The sequence below is a fragment of the Bombyx mandarina genome, chromosome A1 (assembly GCF_030267445.1).
Source record: "Bombyx mandarina strain Sakado chromosome A1, ASM3026744v2".
NCBI lineage: Eukaryota > Metazoa > Arthropoda > Insecta > Lepidoptera > Bombycidae > Bombyx > Bombyx mandarina.
The window spans coordinates 5,404,401-5,430,202 of record NC_143234.1 but is presented as its reverse complement, the minus strand read 5'-3'; the positions used below and the strand labels follow the sequence as shown (position 1 = coordinate 5,430,202).

Below are 25,802 nucleotides of genomic sequence, written 5' to 3'. Positions count from 1 at the left end.
GAATTCTCTTTTTGTAACCCCATCATAGTTTTTGTATGACGACGTGGCAATTGATATTTAAAAAAAAACCACCATCACTCACGTACCCAGAGTTTAAACCCAGAGTTTTAAGGTCTAATATGGCTTAGAGGCACATAACACCTTCATTCAATGTAAAAATTCAAAAATCTTAAAAATGGTACTTAACCCCTTCGTCCATTCAAGTCTTTAATTATCCACATTCAAAACAACCACCGATTGGTAAATAATAATAATTCAGTCATCTGTGAACGTATATTATAATTACCATGCTGCTCACTTTTCTAGATAACATACCCGTAACATTGTGTTAAATACCCTCAGACACAGCCCACAGAGTCTCTCGCCGAATCTTCTCAGTGGGTCGCGTTTCCGATCCGGTGGTAGATTCTGCGAAGCACGGCTCTTGCTAGGGTTCGTGTTAGCAACGTCGTCAGGTTTGAGCCCCGTGAGCTCACCTACTAGTTAAGGTTACGCTGAAATAGCCTCTCAATGCTCTCAGCTTAGGTAGGAAAAAAAGTGTTAAATACAATCTTTGAATGTCCGCCAACATCCATATATAAATAGTATCTCTTAAAAGGAAACGAATGTCATTTTACCGATTCGTGAACGCTCGGCGCGAACCGGAAACATCGGTGTATACTTTAAATGGAAAACACCATTATATCTTCGCGGCTCCTTGGAATTCATGGTAATAAAGCGTCCGCAAACCATTCCAGGACACGAGGAATTGAGAGATCTCAATCCGTAGTATTTTTATAGGCACGTTATGTTCCGGAACAATGTCATTTAATACAATCAAATATATCCGTATGGCGCAATACTTAAATAATCTCGGACCCCAGTATAGGGCAGTTAACTTCTTGAATGCGTAATTCAAGATTTACAACGTCCCACAAATGAGGCCCTCGTAAATTATGTCGAGTTATTTAATCCCCATGACCGTTTTGATGGGTTAACAGCCAACATAGCGCATTCCGTGACCAGATTACTGGTGTTCCGGGTCGAAATAGACGCTTCATATTAGATCGTATTCGTCAAAAGGGAAAGGGAAATTGTTCATGACTAGTGGTCCCGCGGTAGTTGAAATTCGACTATAATTAATTGAAATTATAAGTTTGAACATTATTAAGGAACTATTATTATACTTCTTTATTCACAGATTTCGCCAAGACTACACTTTAGACAAATATTAATTAATAAAGACACAATATTTAACCCATTCTCAATTTGACCACGGACTAAGAAAAGTTTGACAATAAACAAATAGTATGCATGCGTGTATGCGTCAAGTACACGGTAGTGTGTGTAATGTTCTCTTTTATTGATTTAATGTATTTTTAAGCATCATTTAAAAAAAAAATAACATTCTCCACTCCTTCTCTATATTCTCTATAAGTGTCGGAAATATCATACTCCTCCGTCCGCGCAATTTTCGTAGAAAGAGGTACAAAGTTTTTGCTTCCTGTATAGCTATATAGCTTCACTAGGTACTCCGCTGTGGCGTATGCGTACAATGAAATCGTTGGAAACGCTGACATCACCATCTGATTAGTACTCGTTAGCTTTTTAATGTAATTCTTTTTAGATAAAATAGGTGGAGGATGACGTGAACTATTGTTAAGCTAGCTAATCGGGAAATAGATAATGTCACTGTTTAAAATGATTATCAATGAAATTAGGTAGAAATTTCGGTAGGCAGCGGCTTGGCTCTGCCCCTGGCATTGCTGAAGTCCATGAGCGACGGTAACCACTCACCATCAGGTGGGCCGTATGCTCGTCTGCCTACAAGGGTAATAAAAAAAAAATTTACTCGGTGGTACAGTATTTAGCGCCCCTGACTTTTGCACTGAGGATCGTGGCTTCGATTTCCACATCAGGCAAACATTTGTTTGATGAACAGATTTGTTTGCTCTTTATCTGGATGATCATCACTACATAGTATAAAACAAAGTCGCTTTCTCTGTCCCTATATCCCTATGTATGCTTAAATCTTTAAAACTACGCAACGGATTTTGATGCGGTTTTTTTAATAGATAGAGTGATTGAAGAGGAAGGTTTATATGTATAATAACATCCATTAAATAGTGGAGAAATCAATAATAAATTACAGTTTCCGAAGCGAAGCGAGGGCGGGTCGCTAGTTATCTTTAAATATGTATTTATTAAAGAAAAGAAGGATATAAGTATCTATGCCAGTCTCTGGTACCTATAACACAGGTAATTCTCAATTGGGGCCGGAAGTCTGTGGCGTGATCTGTTTCCAGTTAGTTATCTATCATTAAATCGTAAACATGGCTGGATGTTTATCACAGAGATCTCCAATCTTAACCCATTTGAACTTGATTTCCACATGACGTATACGAATTGGTTTTGATCAATAGTTTATTTCATTTGAATCGGAGGTAAAGCGGTTCGTCTGTAGTTGTAAAAATATTCAAGGATTACATCCTACAGATTGTTGAAATTAACGTTCAATTGTCTTAGGTGTCGAGTACCTTCAAGCAGGCGGTCAGTAAAAAAGAGAATTTGGAACACCTGGGAGGCATGAGCGAAGCATCAAGCGATGGTAGGTATTCGATTCTCATCATTCTATGTTAACACTAAACATACCATAACGGGTCAAATGACCCATTTCTAACCTTTTGCATTGAAAACGCACATCTCATCTTATTGTTTTAGCACATTGTTGAGAAGTCATGAACTTTTTCTTAACAATTAATCTGTAGTTAATATACTATTTTTTTTGTTTATTTTGAGTAATACTTATCGTATACCGTTATCTACTCGCTATGGTAGAAATTGGTACCAGTAAGTGTTGGTATGATTAGTGTTAAATGTGACCCTGTTGTACTAAATGCTAATTAATGTTGAAAAATTTTGTAGATGGACTCACCACATATCATGATTACTGGTTGTAGGATCTCTTGTGAGTCCGCACGGGTAGGTACCACCACCCTACGTATTTCTGCCGTGAAGCAGTAATGCGTTTCGGTTTGAAGGGTAGCTAGCCGTTGTAACTATACTGAGACCTTACAACTTATATCTCAAACTGGTTGGCGCATTTACGTTGTAGATGTCTATGGGCTCCAGTAACCACTTAACACCAGGAGGGCTGTGAGCTCGTCCACCCATATAAGTAGAAAAAAAATTACCATTAAATAAACGAGATAGCTTAGAAGTAATGTTGAATAAGGTGTGCTTCTACGCAATGTTATTTCAATTATACGTAATGCAACATATTTATACTCTGTGCACGCCCACATTATGTCACTGTCATTTTAACACATAAAAATAAAGTTTATCGTCGATGAAGTAGGTACCAATAACTACTCCAATAACTCCATGATCGTCTGTTTCTTACTCGACGGAAAAAATTATTGCAAATTGTAAAAAAAATGTTGCCATTTTAGTAGCTATTTCTATGAATTTCTAGAAGTCTATGTTATAATGATAGGAAGCTAACAGACATTTCAAACAGGTCGGTTAGGAGGTTTTTTTTTAATTGCTTAGGTGGGTTGACGAGCTCACAACCCACCTGGTGTTGTTAAGTGGTTACTGGAGTCCATAGGCATCTACAACGTAAATGGGCCACCCACCTCGAGATATAAGTTCTAAGGTCTCAAGTATAGTTACGACGGCTGCTCCACCCTTCAAACCGAAACGCATTACTGCTTCACGGCAGAAATAGGCAGGGCGGTGGTACCTACCCGCGCGGACTCACAAAAGGTCCTACTACCAGTAAGAATGGAATTAAAAAGTCAATTCTTTCAAACACGCCGATTAGGAGTTATTGGCGTTTCATCGACCGATACGTCATTTTGACACATAAAAATAACGTATAGCAAAACGATGACCCTTAAGATGTAGAGGATAAGGAGTAATTTGCGATTTTAAGAACGGGTTTTGGTTGAGCATATTTTTTTATTTTTTTCTAAGGTACAACGCACTCTGTGCGACTCGAAGAACAGATGGCGTTTTCTGGTTGGATCAACAGTAACTTGGAACACGATCCAGACCTCAAACATCTCTTGCCGATCGATCCCGAAGGCAAGCAGCTCTACGAGAAACTCAAAGACGGACTTATTCTATGGTCAGTATCTTACCCTAGCCCCAATATGTAAGGACGACACTATTTGTGTCCATCCTGTATTTCAATTTGTTGCTTTTATGATCGGCCGCCTAATGTAAAGTTGATCTTCATACTCCACATTTAATTATGAGTGACGAGGAAGTGGTGGGGTTCTGAGGAAGCAACAGGTTTGAAGACTACGCACCTGTGTATCTATCTACATTTGTATCTGTGTAAGGCATGGGTCTAATAGACTCTGGGAAAGACGAATCCAAAGATACTGCGAATGAATTTATTATTAAGAGACCTGAAAAACTAAATCTAACTACTAAACTAAATTAAATAATATTATCACGTGAAACCAGAACAAATAAATACCCTTTCATATTTATAATACTAATTAATGTATTTTATATAATAATCAATAATAACAAATAAATTAATATACAACAAGGTGTTGCAAAACTACCCGTAAAGCCGAAAGGAGGTTAAATGGGGCCTTATAACGAATTCATTCACAATATTTAAGAACCGTAGTAACGCCGTATAACAATAACTAAAAAAATAAAAAAATATTATTTTCAGTAAAATTAAAGAGTAGTTTACGCAGAATGTACTTACATTTCTACCTAATTCGCGGAAGACAAAATTTTTGACAAGTACAACAAATACTTGTGTATAATTCTTGTATTGAGGTAGTAAACACCTATTAATGAAAAATAGAAAAACTATTAAAATAAGTAACATATGTACGTAGGCCTTTCTGTTAAATAAATCTGGTTCCCTGACATGACAGCTTAGTAGGGTTGACAATTTTTTTTGTCTTCGATAATTAATTATATTTTTTACGGGTTACCCGTTGTATAACGTAATTTCAGTTAGAATTATTATTAAATCGTCCAATGAAATTCGCAGCAAAGTAATAAATCACTCGTGCCCGGACACGATAGACGAGCGAGCGATCAACAAGAAGAACCTGACGTTATACACGAAACACGAGAACTTGACTCTGGCGCTGGTCTCCTCGCAGGCCATCGGGTGTAACATCGTCAACATTGACGCTCACGATCTTGCTAAAGGTAAACAAATATAAAAACTCTTTTTAATACGCTTTTATTAGCTTCAGACGTATGTATGTTTGTAACGGAATCTTTGAACATGATTTTGACCCCCTTCAAAACGTCGAATTAACTCGATATTTGGTATACTTATTAAGGACCGATGACAATTCAATATTTAAAAAAAATATATAGAAAAAATTAAATTCAATTAAAAAGAAGAAAAAAAATAATTTAAAAAAAACTAACAAGGTACGCTTTTATAGAAAATCAAACTAAAAAATAGAAAATAAATTTTAATAAATTTGAATTAAAAATAGTGTAAGAAAAAAATATTTTATTGTAAAAAAAGCGTGGGGTTCATGGTAACAGTGGTTATAAATATTTTATGAACTGATATGAGTAGAAGGGTTATTTTGATAATACCAGGGAGACAATATTATTATCAGCGTCACCGGGCGAGCAGGTGAGCTCACGTTGTACAAACCTGACGATGTTGCTAACACGAACACTAGCAAGAGCAGTGCTTCGCATAATCTACCACCGGATCGGAAACGCGACCCACTGAGAAGATTCGCCGAGAAACTCAGTGGGCTGTGTCTATGGGTTAATTTACTCGTCATCGCAAGCGACGGGTTCGACGAGAACGATGACCGCAACAACTCAATAATATACCTTAACATCATAAACATTTATTCGAATATCCATTGTTTTAATTCCTTTTAATAATTAGTCTAAATCTTCAGTCTTAGATGTCTTGATATAATACGAGCGACCCGCCCTCGCTTCGCTTCGGAAACATTAAAACACACATGAAACAAAAAAAAAAAAAAAATTAAAAAAAGTAGCCTATGTTCATCAGGGACAATGTCGGCTTCTAATGGAAAAAGAATTTTTCAAATCGGTCCAGTAGTTTCGGAGCCTATTCGAAACAAACAAACAAACAAATCTTTCCTCTTTATAATATTATATAGTATTATAGTATAGAAAAACCAAAAGCCGAACATAAATAGAGTTTTGTTGTTAAAATAAATCCGAAGCTATACTTCTGATGTTGGCTTTTGACGGTTTAGGTGTTTAGGAATTATCGTTGCACATAGACATGACAACGTGAACGCCCATCTCGAGACATGAGGTCGATGTCTCAAAAGAACAAGGTCTATAACACCTTTAAACCTAGAACGCACGGCTACTTCGCACGTGATATAGACAGGATGACTTTATCAACCTGTGCACGCTTACTATACACCTCATTATGAATAATGACAATAAATTCGTACTTATGTGACATAAACATTTTAAAAAACATGCGTGTATGTTATTAAATAGATTTATAGTCCTTGCCAGATATTTATTTGGTCTTGAAGTCTTTGGTGTCTCAAAAGTAAAGATGGAATTTTGTATTATAAATAAACATATGGGGCTAATGGAAATTAGTCTTTATGCATTTTAAACTAAAAGTACTAATTATTGGGTACTTTTCAATGACCTTGTTTCAGAAGAAAAAGGTGTTTTTTTTGTTTTAAACAGTAACACTTATGAAATGCATTAAAATATTTCTCCAGGCAAACCTCATCTGGTGCTCGGTCTCCTGTGGCAGATCATCCGAATTGGTCTCTTCAACCAGATAACGCTGGAGCACTGCCCTGGACTCACGGAATTGCTGAATGACCAGGTATGAAACTATCTTTCTTTCATAATGTAATGTGTTTCAATATGAAAGTTGGGGTAGCCTTTGTACTGTAAAAACTGAGACTTAAGAACTAATATCTCAAGGTGGGTGGCGGCATTTACGTTGTAGATGTCTATGGGCTACGGTAACTATTTAACCCTAGGTTGGGCCGCGAGTTCGGCCACCCATTTAAGTAATAAAATTAAAAAATTCACTACTGAAAGTGCACCGTTGTAGTTATCACTAAATCTATGAATTGCACGTGTTGATGTATAACGATACAGAAGAAGGTCTTGCACCGAGCGGTTGATATTGCTCGGTAGTCCGACGGTCCGAATGTTGTTGTTTGGAATTTGTATATATGGAAGCTTATGTTGAAAATGTCGTAAGCGAGATTCAGGCATCTGTCAAATATCTTGCGTTGTATGATGGCTACCGCCACACACGTATTGGTTGAGACTGCTCGCGCGCCACCGACGAAGGGCTCGACGAGTAAACCCATAGACACAGCCCACTGAGTTTCTGAAGTTGAAATAGCCTCTCAAGGCTATCAGCATAGGTAGGAAAAAAAAAATCGCGCACCACGCACATTTATGGTACCGTGACACTATCTAATGCCACGTGACGTTCTCTCAGATTAATATTAATGTGTCAATGTTTGTCCCCAGGAACGCATCGAGGATCTGTTGGCTCTGTCCCCGGAGGCTATCCTGCTGCGCTGGGTCAACCACCAGCTGCAGTCCGCCGGCGTCACGCGGCGCTGCGCCAACTTCCAGCACGACGTGGCCGACTCCGAGATCTACTCCTACCTGCTGAAGCAGATCGCGCCCTCCGATGCCGGCGTCACGCTCGAGGCTCTCTCGGTACTCTATAACTCCCAACTCTGCTACACTAGATAGGGTCAGAACCACTTGTTTGGACCATAGCACTCATACTCAGAGGAATTGTGCTGATGCAAAAGCAAGTGTCTACTGGAAACGTCACACAGCCGTTACTCTACTAAAAGTGGATAATGCATCATCCATCAGCACCGGGTCACGTGATCGACACGTGATGATCAATTATAATACAGGTAGCCCTCCTATAACACGTTAAATACGTTCCTGCAAAGACCCTTCCATGGGTATTTGTAGGAACGTATCTTCCCTTCCATACCCTTCCATGGGTCTTTGTAGGAAGTGGGCTGTGAGCTCGTCCACCCATCTAAGCAATAAAAATTTTAAATATATATATGTTGTTACTATAGGAGTCCGATCTGCACCGTCGCGCCGAGATAATGTTGCAACAAGCGGAGAAGCTGCGGTGCCGCGCGTTCGTGACGCCCGCCGACGTGGTGGCCGGCGTCTACAAACTCAACCTGGCGTTCGTGGCCAACCTCTTCAACCAGCACCCCGGCCTCCAGCGCACCGACGACGCAGAGGAGTACCACCAGCTCGACGAGACTAGGGAAGAGAAAAGTCAGTTATACAACTTAATACATATCAATAATTCGTTTTTAATACATATATATGAGTCGTCTATTATCAAAGGCGGCAATCTGTGCATTTGGACAACAAAATTTTATTGATATGTCAATACAGATTTATTGGAATATAATCGTCTCCTTCAAAGAATACGGTTCAAAACCTGCATTAAATAAAGGTTAATAGTTAACCTGTTATTTATCTAAGATGTCGTTCCGAAGAGTTTTGTGACTGCCGATGGAATACAAAGTCAATAATTCGTTTTTCTGATTTACCAATCATTGTCCAAAAGTCAGATTGCCGCCTTTGATAATAGTCGACTCATATAACGAAGGGAGAAAGTGGAAATGTCGTAACTTGCATTTTGGGCCAAAACTGGTGGTAGGACCTCTTGTGAATCCGCACGGGTAGGTACCACCACCCTGCCTGGTGGCGCGGCCGTTGTAACTATACGGAGACCTTAGAACTTATATCTCAAGGTGGAGGACAACATTAACGTTGTAGATGTCTATGGGCTCCAGTAACCACTTAACACCAGATGGACTGTGAGCTCCACCCATCTAAGGAATAATATATAATGTTTTTATCATATTATTATAAATACATACCAATTTTCAACTTTATATGTCTCTGTAAATATAATGAGTTATAAATTTTTGAAATATGTAGTTTTATGGCTTTGTTCTAAAGCTGGGTTTTTCAATTTACGACAATTTCGCTTTCTTCCGTCGATATATTATAGACACAGTGTAAATTTCTTTAATTAATGTTTAATCTCGCGTTTAATATTTCAATTTTACAAATTTTGTTATTTCGAATATTTCACAGTTTAAGACATTACAGATGATTAAAGTATTATCCGTTGACTATTGAAAATACTGAAAGGTTTTTGGGTTCGTTACCAGCATACCGTAACTGGATGAACTCGATGGGCGTGGCGCCGCACGTGAACTGGCTGTACTCCGACCTCACCGACGGACTCGTCATCTTCCAGCTGTACGACATCATCAAGCCGGGCATCGTCAATTGGAAGAAGGTAAATGAAAATTAAAGTAAAGGTAAACCGCATTCTGTGGAAGGCCTATGCCCAGCAGTGGGCAGGTTGATAATGATGATGATGAAATGATATAGTCTGAATTAAGTAAGGGATTTCATATCGGTTTACTTTGATCTGTCTAGACGACAGAGCCATCTTTTGATAAAGGGCGGAACTAATATCACAATCCGACAATAAAAATAAGTTTATAATTTTCTTTACGAGACTATTATTACTATCATTTTTAATGAATAGCTAACTTAATAAAATACAGTAGAAGCTGTTTAAACGCGGGGTATATATTCCGTAAATATGCTGCGAGTACAGAAACAGCGAATGTGGAATTGTAATTTACATAAATGAAATTATAAGGGATATGTTCCTAGGTGACAAAAAAAAAAAAAACATTTAAGAACATACTTTAGGCAAATCTGTAATAAGGTATATTTTACTTTTTTATTAGTCTATTTGACGACACGTTTACAAAGGATATTCGGTTGGATACCTACATATTGGAATCCTTTTATCAATTTGTATGTACCGATGTACCTATTAGATCCGCGTATATAGGAATTGGGACACATTTTTTTTAACCTGCAAATACTGAAAACGCAAATGAACAGAGTGTGGCGGGTAGCCATCACAGAACACAAGATATGACAGATGCTTGAATCTCGCTTACGACATTTTCAAGATAAGCTTGCTAAGCTTGATGTATATATATGTATATGTATTTCACTGGACTGGTACACCGCGCGTAGTTCGTTTCCAAATGATTCTTGTCCACCTGATGGTTGTCTAGAATACTCTAGAAGAGATCGCCCTTAGCGATAAGACCGCCAATTGTACTTTTTTGTATTTAATGTATCGCACTGTTTATTTGTTTTTTGGTGTACAATAAAGAATACTCTCTCTCTTTCTCTCTCTCTCTCTTTCTCTCTCTCTCTTTCTCTCTCTCTCTTTCTCTCTCTTGCATATATATAAGTTCCGAACAACAACATTGAGACCGTCGGTCTACCGAGCAATATCACCCGCTCGGTGGAAGATCTTCCTTTCGTCGTAAACCCAAAGAGAGCGCGAGAGCTTTTACTGTATGTTTATATTATGTGACTTCAGGTTCACCGTCAGTTCTCGAAGCTGCGCAAGTTCATGGAGCGCCTGGAGAACTGCAACTACGCGGTGGAGCTCGGCCGCGCGCTCGGCTTCTCGCTCGTCGGCATCGCGGGCGCAGACATCAACGAGGGGAACGCCACGCTCACGCTGGGTGCGACAAGCGTTTTGCATCTACCTATACTCGACTATCGGTTCTTATACCTATACTGATAGCCTTGAGAGGATTTTTTTATAGGCCCATAGACAACTACGATGTGTATGCGTCACCCACCTTGAGATATAAGTTCTAAGATCTCAGTATAGTTACAAAGGCTGCCACGACCTTCAAACCGAAACGCTTTACTGCTTCACGGCTGAAATAGGCAACGTGCGGACTTACAATACGTCCTACCATAAGTAATTACGCAAATTATGATTTTTGCGGATTTCATTTTTGTTACACGATGTTATTCCTGCACCGTGGAAGTCGATCGTGAACATTTGTTAAGTACGTATTTCATTAGAAAAATTGGTACCCGCCTGCGGGATTCGAACACCGGTGCATCGTTAGATACGAATGCCACGACAACTATTTCAGCTTCTCCTTGACGTGTATAGGTGAGCTCTCGGGGCTCAAACCGGAGTGTTGCTAGCACTGGCCCTAGCAAGAGTAGTGCTTCGCAGAATCTTATACCGGATAGGAAATGCGACCCACTGAGAAGGTCCGGCGAGAAACTCAGCGAGCAATTGGTTCTAATAACCTCTCCGAGGCTCTGTCCGGTCTTATATAACAGAACGTTAACCCCGTCACCGACCTTGAGAAAAGAGACATGAGGTCGACGTCTTAATTGTGTTGTCCACCGACTGAAACTCAAGAGTTACTTAGAGGCAATAACAAGGTGATGGTACTTACTCACTCCGTACCAAGACTACGCAAACTGCTGGATGCTTGATACTTTCATCATTATCATTTATTCATTCATTAATTCATTCATTCTTCACGCTGACATTAGATATCTAAAAATACTAAAAGACTATCTTGACCACATTCGTTGAAAATTTCAGCTCTGATCTGGCAACTGATGCGAGCGTACACATTGTCGGTACTGACCCGGCTGGCCAACACTGGCAACCCTATTATAGAGAAGGAAATCGTTCAGTGGGTCAACAATAAGCTGCAGAGCGCGGGCAAGCAATCCTCCATTAGGAGCTTCCAGGTACTGTCTCTTAATGGATTTCCCACCCTTAAAAAAAAAAAGTGCTGTCTCTTATCCCGACTAGAACATTCCAGGGGTATCACATAAACGGTGGTTATATCGAGTCTGGGGTTGCAGTCGATTTTAATTTTCAAGATAAGTAAATAAACAAATTTTAGGGAAATCATCGACTCAATTTCATTACAAAAAGTCAAATTCCCTCAGAAAACGATAAGGTATTTTTTCGTGTTAAAAAATCAGATGGTTTAAAAAAAAATATCGAAGTAATTTTCCTCGATTCAATTTAATTTATTAAGTTATTAACATAATAAAAATGTATTTTTCAGGATGAAGTACTGGCCGATGGGAAGGTCGTTATTGACTTGATCGATGCCATCAAACCGGGCTCCATCAACTACGACCTGGTGCTGCCCGGAGGCAACGAGGAGGTTCGTTCGATTATCTTTTTAATATACATGTATCGTGTAATCAGACCCGCAATAATTAAAAATAATATATAATTTTATTTATTTTGCGTAATTAGTAGTGGTAGGACGTATTTTAAGCCCTAACCGTGCGGGCTTCAAGTTGTATCGTGCCTATTTGTGTCTAGAAGCAGTCAAGCATTCCAATTTGAAGAGCGTTTGTTTGAGAGTTATAAATTGGAGATTTGGACTTCATATCATGATTTTTTTTAAAACAATATTTCTTCATAATGGAAGCCACGTATTTAGGTCACGACGACTTCTTTTCCGAATATCATAATAAACTAGCCGTACTCTTATTATTTATTGTCATTATTATTAGGGTAGTCCAACACTCATATAAATATTAGCCTATCCATTAAGTACATGTATTTTCTACATGGATACCAAGTTTCAAGTCAATCGGATGCACGGTTCAGTAGTTATAACGGAACATCCGTAAAAACCACTGTAGATTTATATATTAGTATAGATTGTTACAGATAGATTCTGATATCACGTGTAATCACTACATATTATAAAACAAAGTCGCTTTCTCTGTCCCTATATCTGTCTGTCCCCTATGTATGCTTGAATCTTTAAAACTACGCAACGGATTTTGATGCGGTTTTTCTTAATAGATAAGAGTGATTGAAGAGGAAGGTTTATATGTATAATAACATCCATTAAATAGTGGAGAAATCAATAATAAATTACAGTTTCCGAAGCGAAGCGAGGGCGGGTCGCTAGTGACTTATAAAATGTTAAAACATTGCGAATGTAAGAGCTGAGGTGTCATGTATTAATCCGACAGGAGAACTTGGCGAACGCTAAGTACGCGATATCGATGGCTCGTCGCTGCGGCGGGCGCGTGTACGCGCTGCCCGAGGACATCACCGAACGGAAGCCCAAGATGATTATGACGGTTTTCGCCTGCCTCATGGCGCTGGACTACATACCCACCATGGACGCGCCCGTCAAGCCGTAAGTCGGACCGGCCTGAGCTTGTCGATAAAATTCAGTTTCGTTGTATCGATGATGTCGATGATGTCAATGATGGAATTTTACAATATTGCTTAACCTACAATTTAATATATCAAATGCAGTTTTCCATAAATGGATAAAACAACCGACTAGTGTTGGAAAACTCCTGTTAAAATATCGATAATCTCGTAAATCGTATCTCTTTTTTTTAATATTTCAAATTGCAAAGATATTATTTCTTCGTACTATTTTTCAATTGATATTCCGTCAATGATGTTGTAAGGACATTTATATGTTAATAAGATTTATAAACGAAATTTAATGTTATCGACACGAAAATAGCCAAAATTCTATGTTCGACAATTAACGGATCTATGTGTGCGTTAGCTTGGGCTGATCGTGTATACATATAAATATAAAATCAATTGTATAACCCACCTCCCCGTTACAACGAAATATCGATAGGAGTTGATTTCGCCATTTTGAAAAATAAAAGACTGAAAAATGTCTTACATTCCATACTGTGTATGTTTATACAATACTTACATCATTATTCTGTGCTGTGGTGAATAATATGGAAATAATTCGTTCGCATTTCGTAAAGACTAACAGATTTATTTGCAAATGAAATGCATACAATATTCATAATAATTTGAATAATAATTTGTAACGGACACGATATTTCAAAGATCTATGCCATTTCAAAATATGTACAATCAAAAAACAAATTGAAATGTGTACTGAATTTATATTTGTTCGATTTATTCTCAATAAAGTAACGAATTGTTTTCATATAATAAATTATTGGGATTGGTGAATGTTTAATTTACTGCTTATTGTGTCTCATACTTTCGTGTTTGTGTAATAGGTGGGAACATTATATATATATATATATGTAATATTATTATATATGAAAATATAAACATGCAATATGTAAAAGTATTTAGTAAAAAAATCAGTTCAGAAACTGTTGGTTTTAAGAATAACTTGCTGCGTATTCAATTTATTTTTACAAAAATAACTTATTAAAGTTTATATAATATAATATGTTTAATTGATAAGTGATAACTTATTAACTTTCAGTTTTTTAGCAGAGTACTTGGCCTTTCAAATTAAAAAAAAATGTTAAACAATAAGCAGCCATGTTTGTAAATGTAGTTTTACGAACAATATATTGTATAATTTCTCTTTTTTTATAAGTTATCATTTTAAAACTTCAGTGTTTTATAAAGCTGCCTGAAAATACTTAATATACAAGCGTTTTTCTAATTTCTGTAATTCCGTAATGAATGATCGCGGCCTAAAATAAACGAAATATAACTCGTTAAAAAGCGAATAGCTATAGCATTCACGGTACTTTAAAAAAATACTTTTAAATATTAAAATTGAAGGAATTTTAGTGCTTATAAATAAATTAGTATTAATTACGTGTCAACTTTTATACATTTTTTACAACGAATCTTTTTTTATGATATAATGTATTTTTTTCTCATTTTTTTAAATTGGATTTGTAAGTACACTCGTGCTGCCCGTGCCAACGGATATGTGCTAAGTAAAAAAATGCACCATTTTATTAAAATGACAAAAAGAACATAAACTCAGAATATAATGCAGTTTTTGTGTATTTTATATCAACTTTCGTTTTATAATTAATTATTCGAAAGTGTAATACGTATTTTGTTTATGAATATTGCTTATAAAAACATTGGGAGTTGGCAATCATGTGTGTGTGTGGAATTGATTATGTGATATTACATGGGTGTTTGTATTGTTATGTACAACGGAACTGTGTAATCGTACGTGTCTGTACGTTTTATATACATTTTTGTAGTTACGTATTTTAATGTCATATACTTACAATGTCAATTGTCTACAAATTGACTACGAACAAAAGATTTGTAGACAATTGCGTCGTGCCTCTTTTCTTTTTCATAACTTTATTTACATTCCTTGTTTACTCTGCATTCCTTTATTGGCATTTGTATTTTATAATTATGAAAAAAAAAAACATTAAACTCCATTTAATTAAAAATTGCCTATATATTAATTGTATTGCAGAATGTATTTCATATTTTTATTAGATTTTACATTCCTTAGGGGAAACAACGATTATATTATTTGCTATTATTTTTTTTTAAATGTAAATTTTTTATTTTGTTAGTTTTATTATTTAAGGATTTTTAAAACGATTTTAGAATTTTAGTTTTTTTTTTCTATGATGATCATTATGCTAAGAATAATTTTGTTTATAAACCGAAATTAACTAACAACGCTGGGTCTAGTGATACTCGCTACTTGTCTGGAATGTTTAGACGAAAATGTAAACATATAAAATAAAAACCGATTTCGTATTTTGCATCTTTTAATTTTTCCTTTTCGCTCTAAAACTATTTAACAGCAGATTTAAAAAAACGTTATAATGTTAAAAATTGAGCTAACTATTAAAAATAATATTATCGAACCGGATTTTTTTTTTCTTTTCTATATGCTAATATTTTATTACCTTTATTACCTAGACAAATCAATTCGATTTAATGATTATTGTAAGTTTAACAGTATATATTTACTAACCAATATATCAAGTTGGTAAAGATTATATTAATTCTACTTAAATGCATTATTCGGAAGCTGATGAAATTGATTTGGAATCGAGATCTGCTCATCTTTCGTTACATCGTTTCCCGCCAGTTGCACAGCATCATACCAGCACAATCTGGGGGACCTGGATACTTAAACCGAATCTTGTATGATTTTAGATCCAGTGATGATGCTGTAATTACCGAAACAGTAGAGACTACAGAGATGTACCAACTGGTGGAGGATTCGGGCTGGGGTATGCCGACTGTTGAGAAACCGGAGCCGCCTCCAAAACCTGACAATTTATCGCCACTGCCGAGATCTAATTCTGAGGAGTCTATTAATTAGACATAACGGCGACTAGGTTATTAAGGTGGCTGCAAATGAAAGGTCAAACATTCCGTATTTCATTTCTTTTATTTATGTTTAGAAAGGTCTGCAGACTGCTGTTTTTAATGACTAACGGGCTGAAAATATTTCGTTTTTAGGTGCAGTATTCATTTCATATTTTTTTTATTTTATTTTTGTAAAATTTTATAATGATATACATATTTAAGATCCAATTTTTTATTTATTAAATAATAAATATTAATAATTTATTTAATGTAGTTTTTTTAAATATACCTTTTTTATTTATTGCTTAGACGGGTGGACGAGCTCATAGCCCATCTGGTGTTAAGTGGTTACTGGAGCCCATAGACAACTACAACGTCAAATGCCGCCACCCACTTTTAGGTATAAGTTCTAAGGTCTCAGTATAGTTACAACGGCTGCTCCACCCTTCAAGACCCACCTTAAAAAATGGCGTCATTTTTGACAGCCTGAAGAGTATAAATGTCCAGTCTGAAGTTAGAGAGCCACAAGAGCGAACAACCACTGAAGTATGAAACCAGACATGACAACGCTGTCTTTTGATATGACATAAGGACGATATCTCGTTAATGTACAGTGGCTGCCTGCCCTATCTTTCAAAACGGAACGCATGTTTATTTCGCGGCAGAGAAGTTGATCGGTGGTACCTCATCTGTACTCTCAATACATCCAACAAATTATCCGTACAATTTACATATCTATATATTAATACGTGAAGCAAAAACTTTGTATCCCTTTTTACGAAAATTGCGCGGACTGAGGAGTATGAAATTTCCCACACTTATAGAGAATATAGTGAAGAAGTACACAATGATAATATTTTTTTTAAAATAATGCGTAAAAGATATATTAAATCAATAAAAAAACATTACACACACTACATACCATGTATTTGACGCACACACGCATGCATACTATTTATTGTCAAACTTTTGTTCTTGGCGTCTGTGGTCAAATTGAGAATAGATTAAATATTGTTTGTCTTTATTAATATTTTTTATAGAGTAGCCTTGGCGAAATTTATGATTAAAGAAGTATAAAATACAATCACAATAGTGTACAAACTTACAATTCCAATTAATTATAGTCGAATTTCGACTACTGCGAGACCTCTAGTCATTAAATATACCTCAGACTTTTGTTATGCTCTCACAATAAAAACCAATATTACAATTTTTTAAGTAACCTAGATTTCTTAGGTATATCCCGCTTTCTAAGTAAACGTTATTTTGATTTTAGAGGTATTCATTGGTATTGTTTTTCGGAACATCGGTGCCAACATATTGCGTTATCCAAACGAAGTTTTTTATTTATTATTGAGCCATTACTACTTGTTGCTACTTATTTTATGCACTAAGTTGCTACTTATTGTGTATTAACTTGCATATTTTTAGTATTTATTTGTATTTAATCGTATGTAAGTCCATCTTATATTGTATTTATTTTCCACATGTGTATATATGTATATATTTTTATGTAAATTTATTAAGATATAGCACCGTTCAGTTTGCTTATTCCTCTCTCTGCAAGGTTGCCTGGAAGATATCGCTTTCAGCGATAAGGCCGCCAATTTATGTCACCATCTATTATTTGTTTTATATGCTTACTCTGTACATGTGGTGTTAAGTAAAGAGATATTATTATTACTGGTGGCCCAGAGGCCTTTCCAGTTTTACCAGGATAGGTGGGCGAGCTAAGGCTCAGCCAAGAGGGGTGGGACTTGAGAACAGCCGCCCGAGCGCCTCCGAAGAAGACCTAACAACTCAAGGGCAGCTGCTTAATAAATTAATCTATTAACGGATCGGAATCGCGACCCGCTGAGAAGAGCCGGCGAGAAACTTAGCGGGCTGATGCATGGGTTAGGTTCCACGGTCACCGGAGTCCCTAAACCTGCTCCTAATGTTAGAGCTGAAGTCTAATGAAAGAGTTATTGGATCTAATAGATCCGTAAGGACGTGTCAGAACGAAATACAAACGAAGACAAATAATCGTCTCATTGAATTAATACACCACACATAATCCATTCTATAGATTGCAAATTGGTGCGTAGTGTTCATGGACTGTAAATAGACATTGAAATGAAAAACATTACAATTAAACTGTGATGATTTTATTGAATCAATAAGGGCGGCAGTAACGACCCCGTAAACATATTGCATTCGTAATCGAGACTAAAAACGATACAAACCAATTTGAAACAATCAATTGAATTTAGGGAATAATTATAAATTATTTATATTGAGATCATAATTATATCTAAATTTATAGATACATTGATGATGGACGAGCAAAAATATTACAAAAAAAAATTGGTTTGCATCTAACATTTACAATAAAATAAAATAAAAAACGGGCAAATTGTAATGATTCTTGATTCGATATTTACAGGAGCAACAATAAAAACGCATTTATATTTACAAAACCATTAGATTATTGCTTCTAAAAAAACCTTCTTTGTACATTACGATCACTATAGGTTGGTGTTGCATTGAGCGATCAATAAAATTAAATATGCATTTATTTACATTATCCGGGTGTGACGCAAGCCTGGCAATTACTAACCATATAAAAAATGAGTACCAATCAAATTTTTTTCTTTGCACATGTGTTTTTGTTTCTCAAGCTGTGACTGTGCTTATTTAAATGGCATAATTTTTTTGTTTGACTAAAATATTTAGTATTATGAAAATCAAATTAACGATATCAATTACTTCTACAGTAATATCCATACTTTTGGGTCATGTTACAATGAATTCACTAGGAGCATCACACACAAACACAGATCGTTCATCGTATCAAAAAAAATTTGGAATGTTTTATTTTTACAAATTGCAATACAATGGATACAAATATTAATTAATACAATTTACAATAATCACATTGATATAGACATGTTTCGTTTTTAACTGTGAGTTCTATTAATTAACAAAAAAGAAACAAAATTAAAACAATACAAAACATTATAAATTTATTTCAGCTGTGAAATCAGAAATGTTGTCTTCTGAATAATTTCAATGGAGTGCTCTGAGAGTTTTCATAAACAAAGTTTGTAGCACATGCTCCCAATATAAAATAATCTCATTTTTTACTTTATATATTTATTCAAGTTATGGCGTCTTTTAAGTTTTATCATTATGAGAATTTCTAGAAAATTACCTCTAACTACAGACCAGAGTATTATGAAACAAATTTTACGATAAATCACATCATCAACGAGCAGATTATAATATACTTTGTGAAAACAATCAAAAATTATTTAAAAATAAATATATTTAATTATTCTATAAATATTCAATTTATTATCAAAATCCAATAATCATTTATGTAACAAAAATTTAATATTCAATTCCCCAATTACATGCCCCAATTAAATTTAAGAAATAAATAATATCCAAAAACTTCCCATGTCTATTAACCGATTCTTTTTTTCAATGTTATATTATTTTAAACATTATGAGAAATCTCCTGTTCATTAAACGATTGGACTATCTATCTGATGACCCGAATCTTCTATTTTGAAATTTAAAATTAAATTTTGAAAATTAATCATTGAAATATATAAAAAAAAAATGTCTTTATCAATTATCAATTCAGTTTAAAACAATATTTTTCATTGAAATAATTAACTTTCTACTTACAGAATGCAGGGCAATGCGATGAGTTTTCGATATAAATTAACTACAAAAGATATATTTAGATAACAATAATTTAATATAATCAAAATAAAATCGGACCCAGCCCGTCAACGTTTAATATAAATCAAATCTGATGTAATATTCAAAACTAAATTTTATTTTTAATTGAAGTAATGTAGTGCAAAAATAATTTTAAAATAAAATATGTTTACCAAAACAAAAAAGTTTTTACTTCCAACTTGTAGTGCATCTAATTTAGTTTTAGCCTAATGTCGCTTTTGGCTTTAGCTTGCTGGAAAGAAAAGTTTTCCTAGACGTTCTGAATATTCCATCACATTAACAGTTTACAAAGGACTTAAAACATATTAATATCACTGCGAAATATACCACATTACGCTTACATTTATCAAATCACGCGTAAAACAACGCATTACGTTCGAGACAAATTGACCATTAATTGCATTCACATGCAACTGACACGCATATTTAGCACTCGATTAGTTTGGACTTCAAAATTTGTTTCTATTGCGAATAAAGCTTCTATTTTTATAAAAACTTTGAAAATGTAGATTAGCAGCATTAGTCCACAGACAGATGTCTAATTTGAATAAATACTAGCGACCCGCCCTCGCTTCGCTTCGGAATCTAATTTATTATTGATTTCTCCACTATTTAATAGATGTTATTATACATATTATAAACCTTCCTCTTCAATCACTCTATCTATTAAAAAAACCGCATCAAAATCCGTTGCGTAGTTTTAAAGATTTAAGCATACATAGGGATATAGGGACAGAGAAAGCGACTTTGTTTTATACTATCTAGTGAAGCCCCTCGCAAATTATTTATATAGATAAGCCCCTCGCCAAATTACTAAGCTATTAAACACACAGGTCGTTGTTACAGACTCTTTTAGTCCACGATTTTCCCACTCACATTATTCCCACCATCAAGTCACAGAGATGACGGGAATAATGACCTTGTTGAAACTTACGAGAGAACTCATACTAACTCATTTGAATCTAGATTTTGATTTATTATTCGTATACCTGTCAGTAATTTGCTATAATATTTTTACTTTGATAGCATAAAAAGATTCAAACTGAAATAATTGTACGATACACAGAATAAATCACATACGATAAGAAAGACTGAAAATATGACGATACATTCTGATGTTAAGAAATTGATTATAATTCCTTGGAAATTTAATTCGATATAATCGAAACAAATTTTGCCGTAAAAGAGTAGTTTGAATGCGTGTTCCTCATAATTTGTCTCGGAAACGTTTTCACACATCACTTTAAGTTTTAACTAAGGCTATCATCAACCACACAACGACTTGCATTCATACCTGCAGTGGAACAAAAACAAAAATTAACAAAGGCTACACAAACATACATTATGTTTATAGTTATATTTTTCATTCACAAGAGGCGTGTTATTGTTTATTTTTTTTTAAATGAAATATATATAATAAAACTTTAGTGATTATATATTTTAATATAGTTGTTATTGATGTTGTTTAATAATACATGTTAATGAATTAAACATTTGACAGTAATTTTATAAGAATGTAAAAACATACCGGATTCATATCCCTATTTAATTATAAACTTGTGTTTAGATTAAAACTTTCAATTGGGTATATGGACTGATTTATCTAACATTCTTGTAAACTCAAACAAATTTTTTGCAAATACCACAAGTATTATTATAAAATATTAAATTTTTTTACTTACACGAAAAAGCTAAAACATACCAAAAATTTTTGTAAATAAAGTTTCTTTTTAATGTAATAAAAATCAGTGTTACGTTTTAATCATTTCCAAGTTATATTGAAATTGAAAGTTATAATCCAAACGGATATACACTTTAATATCTAATTATTTCCCCACTATTATCCATCTAAAGCACAAATAACACATAATAAAATAGTGCTAAACTCTCTACACAATTTATAGCCTATATTCCAATATAATACACAAATAAATACATTACAATACACCAAATTTATTTCATGTAAAGTTATTTTTTACATTAAAACTAATTTCAGACGTTAGTATTGAAAATAGTCCCAATAAATGTTAGTTATTTTTAGTTCTCAAAACAATATTAATATTCGGAAATACATACTTTTAAACGACTTGATACTATTTAATACTCTAAAGAGCTACCGAAAGAGAGAGAGACAGAGAGAGAGAAAATCCTTCTATATCAACATTTGATTGGAATAGAAAAACCAAAATTATATTTCCGAATAGAAATATTTTTTTTTGTTAGTTTAAATATCATGTTTCATTATTCATGAATTATATAAAAAATTACTTTAATGGAACGGCAAATACGTTTTATGAAAAAAGTTCGTTTTCATAGTTAGCAAATGTTTGCAAACCTTTTTCATTATTGACAGATTAATTTTATTACTTTACAGATAAAATTGTAATTCTAATCATTACCAAACAGTAAATGTGGGTATTTGCATAATTTCCATTTAAGTACATTATAATATTAATAATAATATTTTTTACTTTTGTACATATTTTTATTACGACAATATATTTGAATGTTAGTTGAAAATCATAAAATGTTAAATTTTATAAAAACCTAATGTTTTTAGTAAATGCTCATCAAAATCATAACCTTGAGATATTTATTTACCTAAGCATTATTATTAGTTAGATTCCAACAGTTAATTGTTATATTTGAAGAACACGGACGCACACCGTTTAACCTGGATGTGAAAAATCGAAAATAAATACTTTTTTTCATAATTTTGACATCAACGTAAGATTAGAAAAAGAAGCGAATACTGACTTAAAATTTAATTACAGCACATAACAAAAAATTAAATAAAAAAGAGTTGTTAATAGTCAATAGAGACACGTGTTAAATATCGATGATATAAGTACCTTTCAAACATCAACACGTGCGAAAGTTGTGCATCATTTAGAGCCACACTGAAGTTAAATGAAATAACTATCAAACAATGCATTGAATACCAATGAAAATTTAAGAAATTTCACATCCAGAAACGTTAAAGGATCAATCGACATCTACAGAAAGTGGAGGGAGTACAGAGGCCGACGTTATGACATTACCTGTCCGCGGGAGCGTCCAACAAGTAATGTTTGAGTCTTTTCGCCAAATGTTCAGACACTTGAGACACTTCGGGCCATTGCTTCAGCACTACTATACCGACTAGTACCGCAAGACACGTCGTTAGCACACGTACTCTGCGAACATAATAATTAGTCCTCTATCTTAGATAGACTTTATCGATAATTTTAATATATATCGACAACTATTTATCGATAATTTTAATATATATCGACAACTATTAATTGATAATTTTAATATATATCGACAACTATTTATCGATAATTTCAATATATATCGAAAACTATTTATCGATAATTTTAATATATATCGACAACTAAATATCGATAATTTTAATATATATCGACAACTATTTATCGATAATTTTAATATATATCGACAACTATTTATCGACCTTTTTAATACATATCGACAACTATTTATCGATTAATTTGGCATAAAAAGTAAATTAAGAGAATTTTGATGATTCCGTGTTTGATAAAAAATAACATACTGTTGTGATATAGGCAATTTCCAGTACAAGACCGCCTAATGCAATAATTTGTGTTTCCACTAACAAGACCAAGTCATTGTCGGTGTCTTTAGAGATGCATGACCACTGTTGATTTTTATCTTGGCATAATTTCCACAATATTCCCATGTCTAAGTATATTTTGACTTAAAATTTTACGATCGTTCGTAACGTCGAACGAATCGGGACCCTTTTTAAATTCGACATTGATTTTTATCGTTTTTTTTTGTACCTATAGCAATAAAACGAATATCATAATGGTTCCGGTAGTTTAAATTTTAATCTAGAATGCATTAAGATAGTTTATTAAAGAATAATCATATAAAGTTACAAAAACTCACTTGTCCCTATTCATACGTATGGGGACAATAGTTTTTCGGTAGGGCTGGCACTATTTAGTTCTTAGGTACGTACCTAACTTTAGGTAATTAACTTTTTAACATCTTTAATGAGTTACAAAACTTTGACGACTAAATTAAACTATTTAATATTCTTAAACACTAAATAAAAGTAATTTTCAGTTCAACAAAGTCAAATCTCTAACATCCCGACAAAAGTATTGTGACATCCCAGATTTGTCCCTATTCTACCTCTAGTCCTGGTGATTATTACTGGTGGTAGGACCTCTTGTGAGTTCGCGCGGGTAGGTACCACCACCCTGCCTATTTCTGCCGTGAAGCAGTAATGCGTTTCGGTTTGAAGGGTGGGGCAGCCGTTGTAACTATACTAGAGACCTTAGGACTTATATCTAAAGGTGTGTGGCGCATTTACGTTGTAGATGTCTATGGGCTCCAGTAACCACTTAACACCAGGTCGGCTGTGAGATCGTCTACCCATCTAAGCGATAAAAAAAAGGTCCCTAGTATAACAATGATTTGTTTGAAGAATAACTGATACCTGGTCCGCAAGAAGGGCATGGCGACTCCTGCCACGGTGGCGACGAGCAGCAAGGCGAGCTGCAGCAGGGTGAGCGCGACGTTGAGCAGCTTGACGAGCACGACGCGCGGCGGCAGGCTGCCCGCGCCCCCCGCCTCGCCGCCCGCCCCGCCGCCGCCCGTGCCGCCGCCCCCGCTCGCCGCCCACTGCTCCAGCTTGCTGATCTGTGTCCAAACCGCGAGACTACACGACCGGGCCGCGTCAGATTCCGCCGAAACAGAACTCGAACGTGAGAAAAGGCAAGGAAGTACCGCCTCCAAGTCACATCGAGACGACCACGCTTTATACTAGGCGAAACTAAATATTATATTATTATTATTTAAAAATTTACTTCATTTAGATAAAATTGAAAATTTTGTCCAGGCATTAAAAGTACCGATGACAATACGGCGTAAAGAAATGATCATATTTATCTTTAATACCGTGTGCTATTCAGACGTGATATTTTTTAATTTCTAAACTATTGTTATTATATATCTGTATATACACCGTATTTGGATATCATAACGGTGTTAAAATTGCAGATTTTGGGGCAAATATCTGCGGACAGCGGACGTGTCGATGTTGCCGACATACCTTAGTCTGACAGAGGTCCAGCGCCTCGTGTATATCTCGTATTCGTTCTTCGCTCTGGTACTGTACTTTCTCCTCCACGTCTGTGAGGGCTTGTTTCAAGTTCTCCACCTGAATGAAACACAAATGTCATTTCGTTAAACACTGTCAAGACATTGCTAGAATATTGATAAGATATCTCAGGACTAAATCTTGCAACGACTAGTGGTGCTTCTATTGATACTAATGGTTCTCCGGTAGTCGAAATTCGACTATAATTAATTGAAATTATAAGTTTGAACATTAATATGGGTCTATTGTCAAAGACTTTACTGCTATAATCATAGATTTCGCGAAGACTACACTATAGACAAATATTAATAAAGACAAACAATATTTAATCTATTCTCAATTTGACCACAGACTATATGCAATAAGAAAGGTTTGACAATAAACAAATAGTATGCACGCGTGTGTGTGTCAAATACATGGTAATGTATTTTTTTATTGCATTTATGTATTTTTTATGCTCAACATAAAAACATATTACATTCTGCACTCTTCTCTATATTCTCTATAAGTGTGGGAAATTTCATACTCCTCGCAATTTTCGTAAAGAGGGGTACAAAGTTTTGGCTTCACGTATAATAATAATAATAATATATAATAATAATAATATAATAATATATATATTAGAAAAATAATATTTTTAAACCTTATATTAATGATGTATTGAATATCTACAATTTTCTAATAGACGTATTTGAGGTCATTTTATGGATCATATGTCATCCTCACCTCATTCTGGTGTAGTTCAGTGAGATCATTGATTTGCTCCTCCAAGCGTTCGGTTTTGAATCGTTCCTCTTGCAACGCGGCCGACAAGAACGATACTTCTTGGGACAGGCTCTAGAATATTCCATTCACATTAGACATATGACTTTGAGCCAAACTAAAACAAAGCAAAAATAAAACAAGAAAAAAAGTTTTTTTTTGTACATTCATTTAAAAAATTACTTTAATAAAAGTAAGAAAAAAATAAAA

At 34.8% G+C, this 25,802-nt stretch overlaps 3 protein-coding genes across 11 annotated transcripts in view; 1 reads left to right on the top strand and 2 right to left on the bottom strand.

Moving 5' to 3' along the window:
* Nucleotides 1-16,231, top strand: part of Fim (plastin-2 fimbrin) — a 50,690-nt gene extending 34,459 nt beyond the window's left edge. Inside the window, exons 4-15 of the mRNA XM_028169962.2 lie at nt 2,506-2,587; nt 3,958-4,111; nt 5,006-5,169; nt 6,714-6,823; nt 7,489-7,683; nt 8,067-8,277; nt 9,189-9,319; nt 10,436-10,583; nt 11,477-11,628; nt 11,955-12,056; nt 12,886-13,055; nt 15,812-16,231. Coding sequence (XP_028025763.2) covers nt 2,506-2,587; nt 3,958-4,111; nt 5,006-5,169; nt 6,714-6,823; nt 7,489-7,683; nt 8,067-8,277; nt 9,189-9,319; nt 10,436-10,583; nt 11,477-11,628; nt 11,955-12,056; nt 12,886-13,055; nt 15,812-15,980 — 1,788 coding nt within the window. The 3' untranslated portion in view covers nt 15,981-16,231. The remainder of the gene's footprint in view (nt 1-2,505; nt 2,588-3,957; nt 4,112-5,005; nt 5,170-6,713; nt 6,824-7,488; nt 7,684-8,066; nt 8,278-9,188; nt 9,320-10,435; nt 10,584-11,476; nt 11,629-11,954; nt 12,057-12,885; nt 13,056-15,811) is intronic.
* A 1,867-nt stretch (nt 16,232-18,098) lies between these two features.
* The window catches only part of Dmtn (transmembrane and coiled-coil domain 2 protein Dmtn), a 46,891-nt gene continuing 39,187 nt past the window's right edge, over nt 18,099-25,802 (bottom strand). For 7 of the 9 annotated variants that reach the window (XM_089739448.1, XM_089739450.1, XM_089739452.1 and 4 more), the window contains 5 exons: nt 25,557-25,667; nt 24,783-24,890; nt 24,168-24,370; nt 22,741-22,875; nt 22,182-22,373 (listed from right to left, as the gene is read on the bottom strand). In XM_089739448.1, coding sequence (XP_089595574.1) covers nt 22,301-22,373; nt 22,741-22,875; nt 24,168-24,370; nt 24,783-24,890; nt 25,557-25,667 — 630 coding nt within the window. In that variant the 3' untranslated portion in view covers nt 22,182-22,300. Of the gene's footprint in view, nt 20,994-22,181; nt 22,374-22,740; nt 22,876-24,167; nt 24,371-24,782; nt 24,891-25,556; nt 25,668-25,802 lie in introns of those variants that run through there. The other 2 variants (XM_089739454.1, XM_089739455.1) reach the window with 1 other exon arrangement.
* Rpb10 (DNA-directed RNA polymerases I, II, and III subunit Rpb10) overlaps nt 19,794-25,802 on the bottom strand; it is a 276,671-nt gene continuing 270,662 nt past the window's right edge. Inside the window, exon 3 of the mRNA XM_028169928.2 lies at nt 19,794-19,807. The gene's annotated coding sequence lies outside the window, so the exon portion shown is untranslated. The remainder of the gene's footprint in view (nt 19,808-25,802) is intronic.